The 20,989-nt window shown below is 42.1% G+C and overlaps 1 protein-coding gene across 1 annotated transcript; it reads left to right on the forward strand.

Annotated features, from left to right (window-relative positions):
* Positions 1-9,274: 9,274 nt before the first annotated feature.
* Positions 9,275-19,914, forward strand: TRMT10A (tRNA methyltransferase 10A). The gene is made up of 8 exons (XM_035543524.2): positions 9,275-9,392; positions 10,400-10,701; positions 11,684-11,846; positions 12,990-13,061; positions 13,512-13,586; positions 14,605-14,754; positions 15,896-16,001; positions 18,821-19,914. The coding sequence occupies exons 2-8, from the start codon at positions 10,481-10,483 to the stop codon at positions 18,985-18,987; spliced, it is 954 nt and encodes a 317-aa protein (XP_035399417.1). The 5' UTR covers positions 9,275-9,392; positions 10,400-10,480; the 3' UTR covers positions 18,988-19,914.
* The last annotated feature ends 1,075 nt before the right edge of the window (positions 19,915-20,989 follow it).

Below are 20,989 nucleotides of genomic sequence, written 5' to 3' on the forward strand. Positions count from 1 at the left end.
CCCACTCAAGTGCTGCCAAACGTCATGGTGTGCAGCCAGCTTGCTGTTTGATCTCGAGATGTCACGTTATGGCTACGGCAAAATAATAAAATTCAGCTCTTTCTGCACTTCTGCAGCTGTTCAGGTCTTTGTTTTGCTTTGTCATCACTCAGGAAACGTTGCACGAACCTGTGTTGGTGTTTGAGGACGTAGGGCTCTGGATGAGCAATACTGCCACTTTGGAAAGCGCAATGTGAGAAAAAATAAATAAATGTGTAATCAGTTCCTCTGCTCTAAGACACACATGAATATTACGTGGATTTGTTAGATGTGGGTTTGATTTTTCAAAAAGGAAAGCAAACAAATGGATTTCTCTCAGTAACTGATTGTCAGCCGTTTAAAGATCAAATGAAAATGAAGGATTCTTCACAGGGACAGCGGTGCATTTGGACTTGCTGAGTAGTCTGGTGTGCAAATCTAGATATTAATAGCAACACGAGTGAGGTTTTAAGTGTTATAAATTACTCTTTAGTCAGAAAGAATTTGTATTAAGTCAATTAGTTTATTGAGTAAGCGATCAGCAAGCAAAACAGCGCTGGGCGGCCGGGGAGCCCATGCTCCTCCAAACGGCGCACAACTTCCCCCTTTTGCAGTCCCCTTCTATCATCAGGCTCTTCCAGGGTTAAGTGGCTTTCTTCTACGCGGCTGCGTCAATTGTTGCTAGGGGGTCGTCTCTGTCCCTCTGGTGGTCGCACAGATGAAGGCAGTAGCAGTAGTCTTCCTCATTTCTCTCTCTCATCTCTATTTGGTTATGTTAGTCCTCAAGACAGGGAAGTAGGTTACCGGTTTAGCAATCTACTATTTATACAATGTTCTCTCAGCCATGTATCCGAGACATCCTTTTTCTGGGGGATGTCTCAGCATTTCAACCACTGTTTGAGCAACTCCCTTTGTTCCCTTCTTAATGTAGCAAAATAATGAACAAACATTCTTATTGTCAATCACAATCCCTCCTTTTTCTTTTAGTTGCTTATTTTGTTCATTAATTCTATGTATGCCTGGTGGCTGAGCATTAAAGTTTCTGCATCCTCGTCCGTATTTATAGGCTCATATTTAGCACGGCTAAGCATCAAATGCGCTGCCTCTAAACGGCTTTTTACAATTGCGATTACCTTATTAAAAATACATGGTCCAAAGGTTAACCCTAGCACTAACATCAGTAGAGGTCCTGCTATTGTTGATAGTAAGGTTGTAAGCCAAGGTGAATAATTAAACCAAGATTCGTACCAATTCTGTCTGGCTTCAATCTCTCATTTTCTCTTTTCCAGTCCTTCCCTGAGTTTTGCCATTGTATCCCTCACTACTCCAGTGTGGTCTGCATATACACAACACTCTTCCTTTAAGGCTGCACACAGTCCGCCTTGTTGTAAAAATACCAGATCTATCCCTCTGAGATTTTGTAAGACAACCTCCGATAGTGACCTTACAGATTTTTCTAAGGCAGTAATGGATCGTTCAATTCGAGTTAGATCTTCATCTACAGCCACACGTAGGGAGGTGAACTCCTGGCTTTGTCTGACCAAAGAGGCAACTCCAGTACCCACCCTGGCACCTCCCAAAATTATCAACGTAGCCAGGGTCACAGCCGTGATTGGTTCTCTCCTTTTTAAATGATAATCCGCTACCGTGTGTCGTGTATACACATATTCCTCAGAATGGTACAGAATTCTTGGTACAATTATTACCTGTACACAGAAACCTTGAGACATATTAAAAAGCTTGAGTGATAAGCAAGGAGTAACACCCATCGATGAACAGACCCATCTAGTGTTATTCGCTGGTATTAACCATTCCCCTCTGTCTAATTGTGTAACATTTTCTATAATACTACATAGATGAAGCTTCTTACTAGGGACCGTGCCTACACACCTGCCATTCCCAGTTACTTGCGTCAATGTTATTCCTACATCCCTTCCCCAATTGCACTGTGGGGGGTCAGTTTCGTTTGAACGGGTGGTCTGTCCCAGATCCCCAATAGCATCGTAATATGGGGGCCTTATATCAAGGCATAGCCAGCAAGGTCTAGGCATGTCTGGGTTTGTTTGGTTCAACAATTGATAACTAGCATTCATGATTCTCCACATGTTATTTCCAGTCATCCCCTCATTTCCCGTCTCATACTCCGGACCCGTAGATTTGCTAGCAGTCTCCAGTGGTTTAGAGTTATTAGGCGTTAATATTCTAAAAGCTTGTGTAGGTCGAATCCCCAAAACACTCCCCGACAACTCCTGATTAGGTCCCACCTTTTGGGGACTCCTAGTCTCTTCTTTCTTTATATAGACTATGCCTCCCCTGTCAGCTCCAGTTTCATAAAACCTGATTCCCCATTGTTGTCCTAGAACCCATCTTTGATTGTCTGGTTGAGTTACATTGATATACAGAAAGCTACAATTTCCTGAGTAGCCTGGGCTGGCCCTTCTACCCAATTGCAAAGTATGCCCACCATTATTCAGGCGTTTACATCCTGACGGCCCATATCCTACCCTTAGGTATTGATCTCCACCAGTCTCCCAATCTGTGGCAATAGTCTCACATCCCCAGTGAGCACAATAGTATTGATTTGGGTAATTACAGTACGTTTTTCCTGGGTTAGAGCTTGGGCACAAATAAAAACTCGATCGATTAGAACACATGCTTGTTCCGTCGTGGCCCCACGTCACCAGATCACATAGCGAGACATTGAAGCTAGGGCCCCCAGTAGTGGTTATCTGCTGAATAACATGGTGATCTTCCCATCTAATCAGACTCCATTTAAAAGGTTTGTGAGGGTGTGCAGACCCAGAGACAGTGGAAACAATCACACCCATTACTATGTATCGCAGAAAGTGGCTAGGGCCCATCTTCCAGAGTTCTTTACCTGACCACGTAATTCCCCACCATTTCACTCTCTGCCTCACTTGTCAGTTCGGTTGCAGTGAACTACAAGGTGCAGGTTCTTCCCAGCAGCAGTAGTGTTCTTCAGGGGATTTTTCCCGGTAACCGTGACCTTTCTCCAATCAAGGTCCCCATTCCCTCTTTTTACGATACATAGACAGTCAAATTATACTTATCGAGTTCGTTTCAACATGAGCTTTAAGTCATCAGGGCCTGCGACCGCTTCCCATTCGCTTTTCTGGATCGGTCCTTTCATGCGACTGGCATGCGTCCACCCCCTCTCAGCCGTCCGGATAGCCGTCTCTGTAGTAAGTAAAACAACATAGGGGCCTTCCCATTGTGGCGTTAAAGACGTTTCTTTCCATGTTTTAATTAGAACCCTGTCTCCAGGTTGTATCCTATGAAGTGCTATATCTAACGGGGGACGCTGTGCCACCAGTCCTTTCACCTGCAACTCCCCCTGTCGGTTCATAAGCTGTATTAAATAAGGTTTTAATTGGGTATCCTGTACATGGGGATGATCAGATGGCATCTCTAAATCATAAGGCATACCATACAGCATTTCGAAAGGTGAGACTCCGACATCGGCTCGGGGCTGTGTACGTATATTCAAAAATGCAAGTGGTAAACATTTTACCCAGGAGGTTTTTGTCTCCATCATAAGCTTTGTTAGTTGCCTTTTAATTTCACCATTCATTTGTTCTACCTTTCCAGAGCTTTGAGGGTGCCACGGAGTATGATATTCCCAACTTGTCCCCAGAGCTTTCATAGTCTCTCGGGACACTTTCGACACAAAGTGAGGACCTCAGTCAGAATCAATTGTTTCTATAATCCCGTACCTCGGGATAATATTTTCTAATAATATTTTCACCACGGCATGGGCCGTTGCCCTCGCTGTTGGGAAAGCTTCGACAAAGTGCGTGAGATGGTCTACAATTACTAATAAGTATTTGTACCTTCCTACCTTTGGAAGCTCTGTGAAATCTAGTTGGATTTTGGCAAAAGGTCGGTGTGCCAATTCCCGACCTCCTAACACTCTTTTTCTCATATGTTGGGCGTTCACTCTTCTACAGACAAGGCAGTCATTTACAATTCGTTTTGCTACATTGCATATTCCAATGCACATATACTTTGTAGCAAATTGATCCGCCAGTGCTTGAGTTCCCCAATGAGTGTTTTCATGAAACCTCCGTAGCACTCTTAAAGCTGCAGACTTAGGGAGCATCTCCCATCCATCGGGCAATACCCATTTACCCTCATCGGTCTCTTTTATACCCATTTGAGTCATCTTATCCTTTTCTGGCAACGTAAAGCAGAGCAATGTATATATAGGTCCGTGCAAGTAGCAATGCGTATATTTCCCTTCCTCCTCTTCCCAGAACGGGCAGCTACATTGTATGGCATCAAAACCAAAATCCTTCCAGCAATCATAACATGGAAATTCCTTTAAGTCTTTTCCACAGTCTGGGCAATCTTCCCTCGTTTTTATAATTCTAATACTCATTAGTGCTGCCCTTTTTGCCTCCTGATCTGCCAGGTTATTACCCCTAACCTGAGGGGTGAGGCCTTTTTGATGCCCTTTTATATGTACTACGGCAATTTCTTTGGGCTCTCTGATAGCTTGTAAAACCTGGGTAATCAGTTCCTGATGTATTAAGCCCTTTCCTTGTGAATTAATGAGGCCCTTCTCTTCCCACATATTACCAAATGTGTGTACCACCCCATAACTGTATTTTGAATCTGTATATATTGTACCACTTTTATTTTTCAACAATTTTAGGGCCCGCAATATGGCATATAGTTCACAAGCTTGGGCTGACCAGCTCGGGCTCAAAGGTCCAGATTCCACTATCTCAAATGTTTTCCCGTTTACCAACGCATACCCTGATTTTTGTTTCCCTTCGACTATTCTTGAGGAACCATCCACATATATTTGTTCACTGATGGGTAATTCCACCTCCTCTAGATCAGGTCTCAACTTCGTTTGTTCTTCTATATTTCGGAGGCAATCATGTCCTAGGGACTCATTTGGTTCCCCATAAAGGAATTGAGCAGGGTTCTGTAAGGAGGTTGTTTCTAATGTTAATTTTGGAGAGGAAATCAAAATTCCTTCATATTTTAATAATCTGGCATCAGTGATCCATTTCTCTGCCTTCTGTTGCAATACCCCACGTATATTGTGTGGAGATATTACTTTGATTTCCCCCCCCAAAAGTGATCTTCTGTGCTTCTTCCACTAACAGGGCAGCAGCTACCACTACCTGCAAACAACTTGGCCAACCCCGGCTAACTGGGTCCAATAATTTAGACAAATAGGCCACAGGTTTTTTACTCCCTGACCATTCTTGGGCCAGCACTCCGTATGCTGTGCCTTCTGCACTGTTCACAAATAAAAAAAAACGGCCTCTTTAAATCTGGTAAACTTAACATTGGGGGGCGTGCTAGTTCCTCCTTTAACTTGTCCAGTCGTTCCTCATCCTCTCTAGTCCATTTCAGCAACCCATCTCTAGTTAGTTTTTCATATAGAAATTTCACCTTTCCACTATAATCCTCTATCCATTGTCTACAATAGCCTATTAATCCCAGTAATTGCCGTACCTGCCTTTTAGTTCGTGGGGACGTTAAAGCCAATATTCCACTGATTCTATCTGGGTCTAACTTCTTAGTTCCCTTACTTAACTGGTGACCCAGGTACTTTACCTCTTGTTCCACAAATTGTAATTTTGATTTTGAAACTTTTAGTCCCTGTAAGCTGAGGAAATTTAACAGCCGTATACTTGCTTGTCTAACAACAGTTTCATCCTTACCTGCTAGTAGTAAATCATCTACGTATTGTACTAAGGTTACTCCTGGTACCCTGTCATAATCCCACAGAATTCATTCTAATGCTTGTCCAAATAAGTTGGGGGATTCGGTAAACCCCTGGGGAAGTACTGTCCACTGCAATTGTTGTTTTTGGTGGGTATCCGGATCTTCCCATTCGAAAGCGAAATAATCTCTGCTCTTTTCTTCCAGGGGGCACGCCCAAAACGCATCCTTCAAATCTATCACGCTATACCATCGATCTTCCGGATGTAAATGACTTAGCAGGGTATGAGGGTTGGCTACCACTGGAAATCTAGTTACTGTTCTCTTATTAATTTCTCTTAAATCGTGAACCAATCAATATTTACCATCTTTTTTCTTTACTGGCAAAATCGGAGTATTAAAGGGGGACATACAGGGTTCTAATAACCCCTGCTGTAGCAATCTTTCGATCTCAGGTTTTAACCCTCGTCTGCCTTCCTCAGACAGGGGGTACTGTTTAATTCGTATTGGCACACCTGGGTTGGTTATAGTTACCTTAAAAGGTGTAATATCTAATCTTCCCACACTTTCTGGGGTATACCAAACTTCTGGATTTATATCTTGCTCATCCTCTACTCTCAGAGGACACAATTTAACTTTCAATTCCGTATCTACTACTTCCAGACTTATACCTAATTCTATTATCAAGTCCCTACCCAACAAATTATAATCTGCCTCAGGTACCAAAAGTAAAGACCCTATTCCCAGTTTCGAATTTGATTCAATTAGCACTTCTTTTATAACGGGGACCCCAAACGGTTCCCCTTTTGCCCCAATTACCTGTACCTTCTCCGTTGATATTTTACACCCCTGAGGCAGAACTTGGACCGTAGATTTTTCAGCACCTGTATCTATGAGAAACTCCACCTCCTCTCGCTGGGGACCTACTTTCAATTTCATCAAAGGCTCAGTCTTTTTCTGGGTCCCCGGCAAATAGAGCCCCTGATGCCCCTAATCTTCCTTAAATATCCTTTCATCTTCCATCCTCTGTCGGCATTCCCTTTTCATGTGACCCTTTTTATTACAATAAAAACAGGTCACATCCCTCGGCCTTCGGTCAACTGGTCTGTCTTCTCCCATTGGCCTCCGATGACCCACTCCAGACCCCTTTTTATACTCAATTCTCTTCTGTCCTTCCCTGACCGCTGCCACCATCATTCGCACCTGCTTTCTCTCCTTCTCATCTTCCCTTCTAACAAACACCTTCTGCGCTTCTCTTAATTCATCCAAACCCCGATCCTGCCAATCTTCTATCTTCTCTAATTTCTTCCTAATATCCATCCAGGATTTCGCTACGAATTGAGTTTTTAGCAGGGCCTCTCCCACAGGAGTCCCCAGATCCACCCCTGAATATAGCTGCAGGCTTTTACGCAGCCTCTCTAGCCATTCTGTCAGGGTTTCATCCTTTTTTTTGTTGTTTGCTAAAGGCCTTGTTGATGTTCTGACCTCTCGGGACTGATTCCCTAATTCCTTGTATAATGATAGTTCTTAAATCTTGCATATGACCGCGGTGTACGGGGTCCTGATTATTCCAATTAGGTCTCTGCAGTGGCCATTTAATATCTGCAGCTGGACCTTGCTGGTGCTGTTGATCCCAGATTCACATCCCCGCTCTCCTAATCATTCCCCTCTCTTCCGAGGTAAATAAAATCCCCAATATAGATTGCACTTCCTCCCAAGTATACACGTTGGGCCCCAGGAATTGATCCACTCGTTCTGCCACCCCAAGGGGGTCTTCCAATAAATTCCCCATTTCTTTTTTAAAATCGCGGACATCCCCGGAATTAATGGGGACCGCCACATATCCCATTTCAGGTTGCGGGCCTCCCATAGATATTTCACTCAACGGATAAAGCCCCCCCACACTCTCAGATTTTTGTCTTCTAGTTCGGCTTCTAGTTACTGGTCCCTGGATGATTGGATCAACATCACTGTCCGACTCCCCTGAGGACTGTGAGTTAGAGGGCCCTGGAGGGGCTGTGGGCAGGATATAGGGAGGTGGTGATGTCGGGACCTCCAATTCCCGGTTCTTTTTCTTACGTTTTTCCTCCCCTCCTTTTTCTTTTAAAGGGTACAGATTAACTCGATTCCCCGAGCCAATCCAAAAGCTCGCATATTCGCCCTCCTCTAAACAAAAAGGTTCCTTTGTGTTTACATAAACATTTAAGGCTTGGCAAACCCAGTCTTCAAACGATCCAAATATGGGCCAATAAAGACGGTCACCTCGAATTTGCTTACCTCCCCAAACTTCAACACAATAATGAATCATTTCTACTTTATTCTTTCCCCGCCTAGAAGGGGAATCGCTCCAATTCTTAATCATTAACCCCAGCGGGCTTTCTGGGGGAATAGGGGGCAACCTAACACTAGGCATTCCCCCACCCATGGGACGAGAAGGCTTACTCTTCTTCTGTCCCATCTTCCGGAGCACCTTCACACACACACACAGCCGCTTCCTCCTTGTCGTGGCCCAGTCCCTCGCGGGATGTGGGAACCGCACTTCTGAGGGGTCCGCACTCACTTCATCCGCAATTGGACATCTCACACAGACGCACTCCGGGATCACCAACCCCAACCAAATGGATCACCGGCCTATACTTACACACCCTGTGGGTCTTCGTTCGGCCTTCGTGCACAAAGATTACCTAGGGGTTTTGCCGGCTTTATTTGCTTGCTGCCCGAATTTAGGGTTTGTCGGTAAAGGTTTCGAATGGGAATAATCCCGGCGAAGGCCGCCGAAATCGGCGAGGCGCCCCCTTCGATGGGTTTCCCAATCAAATTGCCCTTATCCGAGTCACAGCACCAAATTTGTTATAAATTACTCTTTTGTCAGAAAGAATTTGTACTAAGTCGATTAGTTTATTGAGTAAGCGATCAGCAAGCAAAACAGCGCTGGGCGGCCGGGGAGCCCATGCTCCTCCAAACGGCGCACAACTTCCCCCTTTTGCAGTCCCCTTCTATCATCAGGCTCTTCCGGGGTTAAGTGGCTTTCTTCTACGCGGCTGCGTCAATTGTTGCTAGGGGGTCGTCTCTGTCCCTCTGGTGGTCGCACAGATGAGGGCAGTAGCAGTAGTCTTCCTCATTTCTCTCTCTCCCTCATTTGGTTATGTTAGTCCTCAAGACAGGGAAGTAGGTTACCGGTTTAGCAATCTACTATTTATACAATGTTCTCTCAGCCATGTATCCGAGACATCCTTTTTCTGGGGGATGTCTCAGCATTTCAACCACTGCTTGGGCAACTTCTCTTGTTCCCTTCTTAATGTAGCAAAATAATGAACAAACATTTTATTGTCAATCACATTAAGGTGTTATTTTTAAAGTAACGCAAGAAACAACCGCAAATGAAACCAAATATGACAGCAAACATCCAACACGAACAGTTAAAGGTCAGCAGCGTACTGTAGCGACCACACACAGTTTGTTTGTGACTTTAACATAACCGTAGTAAACCTGTAAACTGGGGGGAGGGCGGAGGCGCGACAGGGACTCCCCTCAGCTACGTCACGGCCCCCTGTTGCCCGCCGGGATTTGAAGGCGCGGCGAGGGGCGACGGCGTGCGCATGCGCGGGGGAGGCAGCCGCTCCTTCCCCCGCCCCTCCCTCCATGGACGTCGCGCGTGGGGCGGCTCGCGGGTACGTTAACCCCCCCCCCCCCTCACGCGCGGCGTCCGTTGCCCCATGGAGGGGGCTCGGGGTGCCTCGGGGGAGGGAGGGGAGGAAAATGGCGGCCGGCAGCACACTGCGAGTGGGGCTCCCTTCTCTTCCCCTCGGGCACCCACGGCTCGGCCCTTCGGGCCTTGTAATGCCCCATTAAGGAAACTGATGTTAGCCGAAGCTCTGTCGGTTTTCTGGTGTGTGTTTCATGGCTGTGCGGTTGTTAGCTATGGAGGTGCGGTGTTTGCCAGCCAAGCAGGTGTATTTGGGAAATTGCACAGCTCTTGAGCACCAGGGAGGTACTGAAGTAATGTATGAAAGAACAGCAGCCGATAGTGGAAAGAATAGGGTTATCATTTTAGTTAATTTGGATGCAGAGCATTTTGCTGAGTAACACTTCATTTTATTCCTACCTTTCTAGTGTTGTGTCTGCTGGCAGTGGTCAGTGTCATTGATTGGTCAGTGGTTTTGGTTTTCAGAAGTAAAAAACAATCTTGAAGGGGTACAGCTTGTTCACAACACGTTTTTTCGTTGTTGTTTTACCCAAATAGCTTTTATCTTGTACAGTTTCCTAAAGTGCTGCTGTGGTTAAGATGCAAGATACTTCTTCGTTTTTTTTGTTGCTTTGTATATTTGAGAATAGTTTGTGATGCATAGCAGTACAGCTATTGTGTTTTTTTTTTTACTCTTGTATTCAATCCAGTATGATTCCCTACTTGTGTGTGGTTGCGTGTTCAGAGTTTTTCATTAGAAACTGCTGAATAGCTGCTGATAATACACAGAATTCTAGATGCATTCAGAATACAGGTCACCATCTCTAAGTCTTTTATATATTAGCACTTGCAAAGACACTAATCTTACTTTAAACAAAAAAGGCGCATCTCTTATTTATGCTTTATTCAGGTTTGTGGTAGGTGTAGAGTGATATTTGTCCTGATTGAACTTCTTGCTAATAAATCTAATATCTAGTTTTCTATTTCTTACAGAATTGGCGAAAGAAAATCTTGCTTCTTATGAAATACCCATCACGTTTTAAGATACAAGTCAGTAAACCCAACCAATAGCTAATGTCATCAGAAACGCCAGCAGAAAGTCCAGAGGTGCCAACAGAAAACACCATGCCCCCTGACATTTCTGTTGTGGAAGGAAAGGTGAAGTCTAGTGATGGTCAAATAGACAGACAGGTGGAAGGCTCAGATGAGGTAGAATGTCCCGAGTCCCTGTCCAAGAGGCAAAGGAAGAAACTACTGAAGCAGAAACAGTGGGAAGAACAGAAGGATCTACGTAGGTATGGTTCACAAAGTGTCTTTCCTAGGATTGTGTGTAGTAGTGACTTCTAACAGTAACAGTGCATCAGCAGAATCTGTGTGTAGATTGCTTGAGCAAATCAAGGCAGTTGAACCAGTTTTCTCCCACACTAGGTTTAAAGTAGTAGTCACAGGCTGCTCCATCTGAGTATGAAGAAGCTTTAAAGGTAAGCATCCTCCCTTCATACTAGAGGTGTTCCTCAGCTTGAAGACGATACCAGGAGGGATTCAAACTTGCATGTTATTGGCTTGTAGGAAGGGAGAAATGACATGTGGGCTGTCCCCCATTCCTTGTTGCTGTCAGACCTGGAGAATCTTGCAAAACAATATATTTTTTCCATAAGTTATGTTGACTAACAATCTGTTAAAAAGTTTTTGGAAGATGGTGGGCTTCGGTGTTGCTTTGTTGTTGAGATAAAACATACCTGCAAGTGGGCTGATCGTGGTGTATCCTTGTCCTGCTGACAACAAAAGTGTTCCTTGCTGAGGTAGCAGCTGTTAAGAGAGACCTTAAAGTTGTCTGAAATCTACCAACTGCCTGCTCCACTGGGAGAATAGGGTGGGAAGAAACAATTGCTTTGGAAGTCTTCTGACAAATTCTGCTTAGTGAAACAGGAGGTAAATTGTCCTGCACATTTTTATTGCAATTTTGTGCATATTTTTGGTTGTTTCTGTTAGGAGACTTAGTTCAGAGCACCATTAAATCCACGAGACTGTTGATTTCACTTGGATTTGTCACAGATGTCTATCTCTGTAGGTATATCCAGAACATCACAAGCAAAGCTGGGGTACATGTTTCATTACACTGTTAGCAAAACACAAATGCAAACAACAGAGAGAAGTTTAAACAACCACAGTTATGGGCCATCCACGTGGATTACAGAAGTATGTGTTCGTGTGCGTAATGTGTACCTCAGGAGATTTGGCTGCACTTTTTAAAGATTAATTTGTTTGTTTGCTTAGGCAGAAACGAAAAGAAAAACGCCAGAAGAGAAAATTAGAACGTCAGTCAAAATTGGACTCCAATAATGAAGGGAGTGGCAGAAAGCGTATGCGAAGGGAAGTTGTTCCCAGTACGCTTCGCCTCATTGTGGACTGCAGCTTCGATGACTTAATGGTGCTCAAGGTAAAAGAAATATGCCTACCAAATGCAAATGTTGACGGGTTCTCCAGTGATAGTGTTGATGCAGTAGCAGAGGATAGTTAACACATTTCAGATTGTGATGACTTCTAGACTTGCTCACATCAGTTGCTGAATTTTTCAGGGTTTTAATTATACCTTTTTTGTAAGATGGCTAAAGATTTTGTTCACCTTCATGGAGATGTGGTAAGTTAGCTTGGTTCCAAAAACAGGAGTACAGGAACAATTTGTGCAGTGTGTTCAGCCTGTTGATACATGCAGTTCTACCTCAAAATGGTTTTGCTAGAGGGGCTGCAAATGCCACGAATACTGTTTTGAAAGGGACCTGAGGCTCCCAGCAGTGTTAGCAAGGATCCACTGAATTCAGAATTTTTAGCATGAGTCTGCTGAGCTTTTTCTCCCAGTTACACCATAGGCAGTTGGGACAGGACAATACAATTCAGCCCATGTCTGAAATTTTAGAGTGGATAAAATTGTGTGTGAGATGTTCGCAGGATAGGTGAAAATGAGAGAGATCAGCATGATACGCAGCCGCTGGTCAAGATGCTTGGCCTGCCGTTTTGTCATCAAACACCTTTACCTCTACAAGGAACACGTTAATCTGCAGCCTCCTGTAATAGGGCAGTGTTGGAGGCAGATCTCTCTCCTCCCATATTGCTGCTGCCTGGGACCTCCCCACCCTGCAAGAGTACTTGAATTCAGGGTTTTGCAAAGCCTGTCTTGCCTCTTGTTGACTGTAGGGTGGAGCATGTCCAGCACCAACTGAGTGTTGTTGCAGAGTGGTGAATCTACTTGATTCCTCAGATGAATTCTGAGTTGTGTTTTAATACATAATTAAACCTCGGTGATTTTTATGTTTTGTTCATTTCATCAAACTATGCAAATCAAGCACATGCATGGAGGTGTCTAAATATACTTTTGTACAAGATGCATGTTTCCATGTCAGCATAATCCCTTTGACAAGGGCTCTTTTGTCTCATAGGGTCTGATGTCCACTCTCTTTCCATAGTCACTTTAGCCAGTTAAAAGCCTCCTTTTTCTCTCTTTAGCTTCTGACTGGCTCATGGTAAAGCATTTTGTGGTGGTCTATCTGAAGGACTATGTAAAAACAAATTGTGTTGTGTACAGGATGTTAAGAAGCTTCACAAGCAAATTCAGAGATGTTACGCAGAAAACCGCAAAGCATTCCATCCTGTGCAGGTATGTTTAACCAAGCTGGGAACTGGCTGTATTGCTACGTACAAAGTTTAAGAGGGCAGCTGTGCCGCAAGTGGGGAGAAAAAAATGAAGCTGCCTTTATTTAGTAAGAAAATTACTTCTGTTGTACCTGATTAATTTTCAGCCCACGTGTTACAAAAATTCACATTTGTAAAAGTATGTGCATGTCAGTGACGTTCTCATGCTATGAAAACACAGTTGATAGTCAATTTTTGTCTGACAGATACAGAAGGGAAAAAAAGTGACTGCATATATTTGTCTTTAAAATTGTCCCTAACTGTCTGAGCATGGTCTTAGTACCACTTTTAGCTAAATAGTAAGTAAGAGTTTTAGCTAATACTTAAGGGTAGAAAAAAATTTTTGTACAGAGTGGAAAAACATTGGCATATTAACATTTCAGTACTATGTACCTTTTCGTTGTTCTTTTCTAAGTTTTACTTGACGAGCCATGGCGGACAGCTGAAGAGCAACATGAATGAAAACGACAAAGGATGGGTGAACTGGAAGGTGAATAATTGACTATTTCTGTTAAGAAAGGAAAAAGAAATCTTCGTTGTAATTGTTAGCTAGGTTGTTTGTCATGAAGGATCTGTGTGGTTGTTTTTTCTTTTTTTTTTTTTTTTTTTTCTGTGGCATCAGAGCAATATATTAAAAAAATCTAGTGTGGCTCTTTGTGTTCTAAAATAATGGAATAAACCAAGCAGTGCTAGTCTTGAATCTAGATTTGGTTTTTGCTTTAAAAACTCCACATATACAGTCTTCACGTGTTCTTATTGAACAGATACCATTCTCTGATAGAATAGGCAAGCCTACTTTATTTATGCATTTTAGACAGTCATCTGTCTTGACAGTGCTCTGTGTTTTTATTGGGAAAATACCACGTCAAATCATGATGTGACTCTCCTGCTGGCACCTTGCTATTATATTGCCTTTCAACATTGAAGTGTTCTTTAGAGAAGTAGTTTTACTCAGTGTCAAGCTCATGCTGGTTTTCCTTCTGACTCCCTGTTAAATAAGCACTCCAACAAGTCGAAATAAGAATGCTTTGCATAAATAAAACCTGGTGAAAGTAGAACTATTTTTCATGTGAGAACTGCTGTGCAAAAGCATAACATACGCCTCTCCTACCAAACAAATAATGTTAACTTAGCATTTACTTCTGGTCTTGCCTTTTAGAAAGGTAGACTTGAAAATGATTGGGATCCCTTAGGGGACATGCTGTAAGATCTGAAGGGAATTACAGGAACTTAAGGTTTTACAAAGTTCTTTTGGGTTTTCAGAAAGGTTCCTGATGATTTTTACAAGCTGGTACATTAGGGAGCTAGAGTTGAGGCTGTGGATTATTTATGCAGAACTCAGTCTGCGCTGTGCAATGTACTTATACATGAATGAGAGGCATAGAATGACTGTATACTCTTTCATTTTTCCTGCTTCTGTCTTGAGTCTGTAATCTTGCCCAGCAATTCATCAGTTGAATGTAACTTCTTTTAACTACTTTCTTTTTTTTCTTTTTCTTTTTTTTTAGGATATCCAAATTAGAACAGAGCATTACAGTGAGCTAATAAAGAAAGAAGACCTAGTATATCTTACCTCAGATTCCCCAGATGTTCTCAGCGAGCTTGATGAGAAGAAAGCATATGTGATTGGAGGACTGGTGGATCACAATCACCACAAGGTAAACTGTGGGTATGGTTCTTTAGAGCTCTTTTATTGGCATAAATGCTGTGTGTATATAAACTAACAAAAATAAATAATAAGGCAACTTCTTCAAAAAGATTTAATTCAAAAAACGTTTAAGGAAAACAGGAAAAAAAAAAAAACTTGTGGTGGTAGCAGTGGCTTGTGTTCCAGAGTACAGACATGCTGAGCCTTTTGGGGATTTTATCTTTTTGTTTTAAATATAGGAGTGGAATTAGTAACACTGCTCAGCTTACTGAGGGCCATATTTTCAGACAGAAGGGTTTGGTTTCTGTTCATGCATTCGTGTGTGTGCTTGTATGTGCACATGCCCAAAAATAGATGAAGAACAGCGCTTGAATCTTGAATGTCCTTTTTTAATGAGTTTGCTTGTCAGGAGAGTTTGGCTATGTAATGCACATGCCTCAGGGATCTGGTTCCATACCTGCATGTGGGATCGTGCTGTGTGGACCTGGAATGTCATGGAGAATGCAGCTGGGAAATAAAAGCACTGCTACTGCTTTTCTTCAGGGACACTCCTATGTAATTTCTGGTGATGTTTGATACTTCAATGTAATGCTAAAAAAAAGGGATGAATCTTAAGCCTTACCAAATGATACTTCAGCAGTTAGTCCACAGTTAAAGGCTAGGAGGGAGCTAAAGCATATCCTTTATATATTTATTGTGGTATAAACTGTTTACTCACTTTTCAGAGTGTTTTTTTCCCTATATTGGGTACAGAATTTGCTGGTTTTAAAAAAGAAAATTCTTTTTCCTTTATTCTTCCTCTCAAAAAATACCCAGTTACTGTAACCTGAGTAATTTTTTATTTAAGCTCAGACTTGCCTTTAAAACAGGCTATGGCTGACGTGTTCTAGAGCTGCATGACCAGATTTTATTTACAGTCCTTCTGACCATACATCACAGTGTGACGTATTCAGGGTAGGAAGGTTTTCAAAGGTAGCCCTTGAAGCAGGTACGATCTTACCTGGATGTGTTTCTGTTTCTAAGTATCTTGTAAAGTAATAGCATGGCAGTGTTGGCGAGACTCTTGCAAGAAAATGATAATTGTAGTAATCTGTATGTGCTGATTCAAAATTGTGATTCTCAGTCCAGTTGCTTTGGTGTCTTTCCTGCAGGGAATTACTTACAGAAAAGCTGTAGAGCAGGGAATTGGTCATGCACAGCTCCCCCTTGGAAACTTTGTGAAGATGAACAGTCGGAAAGTGTTAGCAGTCAATCATGGTAAGTTTTAAATCACAGGATAATTATATTATGATAGAATATACCTGCCGTATTAAGAGTTTAAACCCTCAAAATGTGCACTATAATGCAGATACCTAATTCTTTATTGTGCTGATATTTTTTTGAATCTAATTACCTTTGGGAATCAGTAATTGCCCTAACCGCTAAATATTTTGGTTACTGTGAAATATTAAGTGTAGCTAAGGAAGTTCCCTACCCACTTAGAAGTGCACCTCTTATTCTGTTAACTTGTCCCATAATTAGTATTGGCATTCTTATCATCCCAGCCTTGTTTCTAGACTTAATGTGTAAGTGAGTAAAATGTTGGAAACCATCCCATGGATTGTATCCCCTCGGGGTTTGAGTGTATGTGATTGTTTTTTTTTTTTTTTTTTTTTTTTTCCCCCTCTTCTGACAGCTTTGCTCAGCAGTAGCTGCTTAGGTAGGTGTAGACTGATCTATGGAATAAGCAGTGCTCCATCTGCTGAGCTTTCCTAACTGCGTTTTTAGCAGGTTTCCTGGTTCGGATTGAAGTATACAATGATGTTTAATCACGTCTTGACACATGTACCCCCTTTAGTTCTTCTGTCTATTATTAAATTTATCTTTTTGTCATTAAACAGGGAATTATACAGGGGAAATGGGGTCATCTCAGACCTTCGTGGGAACTACTTGTAAAAGTCATTTTTTTCCTCTCTTTGTGTTCTTTTATTTTGCCTTGCTTTGTTGCAAGTTTCTTTTATTATTTAACATGTTGCTTGATGATAACTTCAATTTCTTGAAAGGCCACTGATTGATTAGATGTGCGTTGGCATGATACATGAAACTACAGATTATTTAAACATAGAGGAAAATACACCTTATAGCTTCCTTTTACTTGTATGTCCCCAGAATTAAAAGATACAAGGGATTGGATAATTTATATGTTTCTAAAACATGATATTTAAATGTTCTTTATATGGACCAGCAGGGCTTTGTGTTACTCATCAGGAGTTATGATAGCTGTAGAGTTTTACTGGAGTACTAGATTTTTTCTGAAATAATCTTATACTGACCTCTAGTGTCAATGTTTTTGGAGGTTGTCTCCTACAGGTTTGAGCGTTGGGTATAGATTGGATTGCTGACATTGAGGCTTTCATTTATATGCTTTACGGTCTTGCACATGTTTCCTGTGCCAGATTTTTAGGCACCTGATTTCACTGCAGTTTAGTTGCTGAGATCTCATATTATGTGAGATAGCCCTTCTAAAGCATTCAAATCACTGCTTTTTGTCTTTGTTTTTTTTCTCAGTTATTTGCACTGAGATTTTTGTATTTTCCTGCGAACATGACTACCTCATTGCTTTGTGTAACGTATAATTGCACATGGTTTCTGTTTTGTTTATTTCGACTTCTGGATGTCTACTCTTGGTGCAGAAGTTGAAGCTGGAAGAGCACAGAATGGAGCTTGCCAGATGAGACTTTGGGACCTGCCTGCTCAGTATAGAAATACTTCTAATAGGTGTGAATTTGGAAAATCCTGCAGAAGAAGAAATTCGTTATTAACTGCCTTGTTAGTCTCTGAAGCTCTTTAATTAAATGGGGCCCTCTAGCGGTGGGAGATTGACAGCATCGTTAGCAGTGGAATCCACTTACTGCTTCTATTTTTTGATTTTTTTTAACCTTTCTTGGGATCACGTCTCCATATACCTCCACAGGCAGTTCAGTGCCTGCCTTGCCATGTTATAATGGCACAAGGAATGCATACATGTGTGAAATGTGCTAGAAAACTGACAAACTGTGAGATGAAACTGTTTCCAACTTGATCTGGAATGTTAAAACTTGGAAGATGTGAAATCAGGGCAAAACACAACTGCCAGTGTAGCTGAGAGAATTTGTTTTAATCTTCAGCTTTCTATCCCAAGCCTAATACTTCGTAGTGTCCGTTACCGGACCATTATTGTTCCATCCCAGTCTGCAGTGATGTCTGTTAACTGTTTGCACTGCCTGTTCCTGTCCTTGCTTCATATTTTAGTTGCTGTTGCAGCCCCATATCAAAGCCCCTGTTGTTCTGTTGAAGCCACTCTCTTTCCATCAGTTCTGTTTTTGCTATGCAGGTAAAGGAAGTTCCTATGCAAAGAAGATAAACTTGCTCCTTGTACTCTTCTTGTTTCTTAAGCAACTGTTTTTGCCACAGATGCCTTCTGCAGTAACTTAGATTGATGTTAATACAGTCCTTTGAGATATCTTCACAGTAGTTCGAAGGTGAATAACCCACTTAATAAAATGGCCAGCTCTTCAATATCAGTGTCACAGAGTCTTGTAAACTGTGGATCCTGGCTGGCTGTCCAGTAAGCCTGGATCCAGGAAACCTCTTGTAAATGTGACACTTCTCTGTAACTTGACTCTCAGTGAGTACGAGAGCTGTGCAGCTCCTCCCTTTCTGAATGCTTGCCTAACTTTTTTTTTTTCTCCCCTCTGTAATTCCTTTGATCCTTTCTAGTATTCTGTCACTTGGCATTGAGAACACTTGAACTGGGTGCGTTCTCTGAAGTCAGCATTCTTCAGTGGTGTTAATGCTATTCCTGTAGCCTTGAGCCCGAGGAACGACCCTTATGCCCCAGATTTGTCATCCATGTCTGGTTTACTTACCAGCCATAGGGCCGCCTCCTGCCTTCCCTGCTACTGCAGAGCCCCAACCTACGTTTTTTTGGGTAGCCTGGGATTTTTCTAAATAACCAAATGCATGTAAACCTCTGTAAAATGAATTGGGGGTGTGTTCCTATCAGCAGTTCAGTTACCTACATGTAAAAGAGCTGATGGTCTTTCTTGACATTGCAGTGTTTGAAATCATCCTTGCGTACCTGGAGAAGAGAGACTGGAAGGAGGCCTTTTTCAGCGTCTTGCCACAGCGGAAAGGCGCTGTTCCTCTGGGAGAAGCCAACGATTCATCCACACATGCCCTGTCTGAAAAAGAAGGTGAAGACAATGACTCCGACAGCAACTAGCCTTCAGAGTGAGAAGATGGGAAAGATGAGACATGCAGTTCACGGGATGACGCTGGGACGTGAAGTAGTTAAGCTCTGAAGATCATCTGCTGCCCTTGCGATACTGAATTGTCTCAATGCTCAGTAGTTGGCTTAGAGCTGTTCCTGGACAGAAAGGGTAAAGACACGTGCAGTTCTTACCCTGAAACTTCCATATTAAGAGCTTTTAAAAAAATAAATGAATGGCAAATGCAGAATTTATTTCGTTTCCCAAGGAAGCTTATTTTATTTATTTTCATTTTACGGTTTGTTTGTTTTTTTTTTTTTTTATACTTACAAAGTTGGGTGTATTACCCAAAAGAACAAGTAGTTACTATTTTAATGTGTGTACTCTTCATATCAATTCTAAGGTTTCTTAAAAGCAGTGCATGACAAATATTCCTGTGACCTCAAAACCTGTACCACTAGTGCCTGTTGCAAAGTGTGCATGAATGTTTAAAAAAAAAAAAAAAAAGTTCTAAGTTTCCTGAGCATCTCAACAGATGGTAACAAGCAACTGAGCTGCCTTTGTCTGCCGGGCCGCTCTCACTTATACATCTGCATCTAGTTAGTTGGGGTCAGAAGATGAAACACAAGTTGGGGGTTAAGCCAGTGGTTAATGCTTCAGTTTGAGTGGGATGGATGTCTGCACAAGTGCAAATCATGCACCTTGCTTGGTACCTGGTGTGTGGTGAGTTGAGGTGATGCAATCACTTTTGATGATTTATTGATCACCTTAGCAAAATTTAACCTGCAGTGTCAGAATATACCAGGAGGCAGGAACTTCTAGTTACAAGTCCTTGCTCTTCAGCTTCAGTATACCTGTTCTGTCCCATGATCATGTATTAACTGGAGTGTCTGTCAAATACTTTTTCTTTAAAAAAAATAAAAAGTCATAGTTTGTCTTAACTGTAATCCAATTTATTTTTATCTGATTTAAGAGCTTTTGCAAAGTGCTGAAATGGACGTCTTGGAGGTGTGGCTTCACTTCTCACCTGTGAGCCTGCCCCATCCCTTCTGTAGGGCTAGCCAGGTAGCGGCAGGGGGCGTGTTGGATCGTCAACAAGTGCAGCCTCAGGTAGGTTGGCTGAACAGCTTAAAAACGTCATAACTGTCTGAGCTGGAATCAGGGGGGTGATACAAATATGGCTTAGTTTGTATCTGTTTTTATTCCTTCCTCTGTTATTATTGCTTGCAAATTGAGAGTAAAAGTGGGGTCCCTACACTGCCTCTGTGGTCTGTAAAGGGTTGGCATTAAACTGGTCTTGAATTTCTATACATGGTATACTTCTCCCTATACTTCTTAAATTACCAAATAAAGGTCTCTTCTGTTAAAAGCATGGATTGTAGTTTTTCCCTCAAATAGTTTTTTTTATTGTTGTTTTGTTTTGTTAGGCTATGCAAAAATGTGATTTCTTTTGTTCCAGAAACTAGATCAGCTTTTTCATGCAAGCGCTTCTGGTTTTATTTCTGTAACAGAAAGTGCAGTGTAAGTATACCCACCATGTATTGTTACATGTAAATGTGTGTCTCACATAAATGTCACACACAAATGTGTGAAGTGGTGAATTACAAGGAGGTACATCTTTACAGCTAAGGTGCTGCATGTTAATGGTGCACAGCACCTATTAAACCTGATCTAAGACTCTTCAGTCTCTCAAAGGTTTTCTTAAGGCTATTTAATGTGAGTGCCTCATTTTAGTAGACAAAAAGGGGACTTTGGAGACATTCTGAAAGAGTCCAGAGGCACTTTTATGGAATTCTGCTGACAAAGCATTTTTGTTCTGTGAATGAATTGTGTTGCAGCTTAAAACACAGCCTGTCTTGCATATGCAGCAGCAAAGTTAGGTAAACACACATGCATGTGTGTTTTTAAATAAATTTATTTTTAAATAAAACTGTTGCAAATTTGAAGCTTACCTACCTATGGAAAAATTTGGAACGTAGTCTTGTCTTTGCTTTAATCTGCAGGATGTATGAATGA

This window comes from Cygnus atratus, chromosome 4, assembly GCF_013377495.2.
Source record: "Cygnus atratus isolate AKBS03 ecotype Queensland, Australia chromosome 4, CAtr_DNAZoo_HiC_assembly, whole genome shotgun sequence".
NCBI classification, from domain to species: Eukaryota; Metazoa; Chordata; class Aves; order Anseriformes; family Anatidae; genus Cygnus; species Cygnus atratus.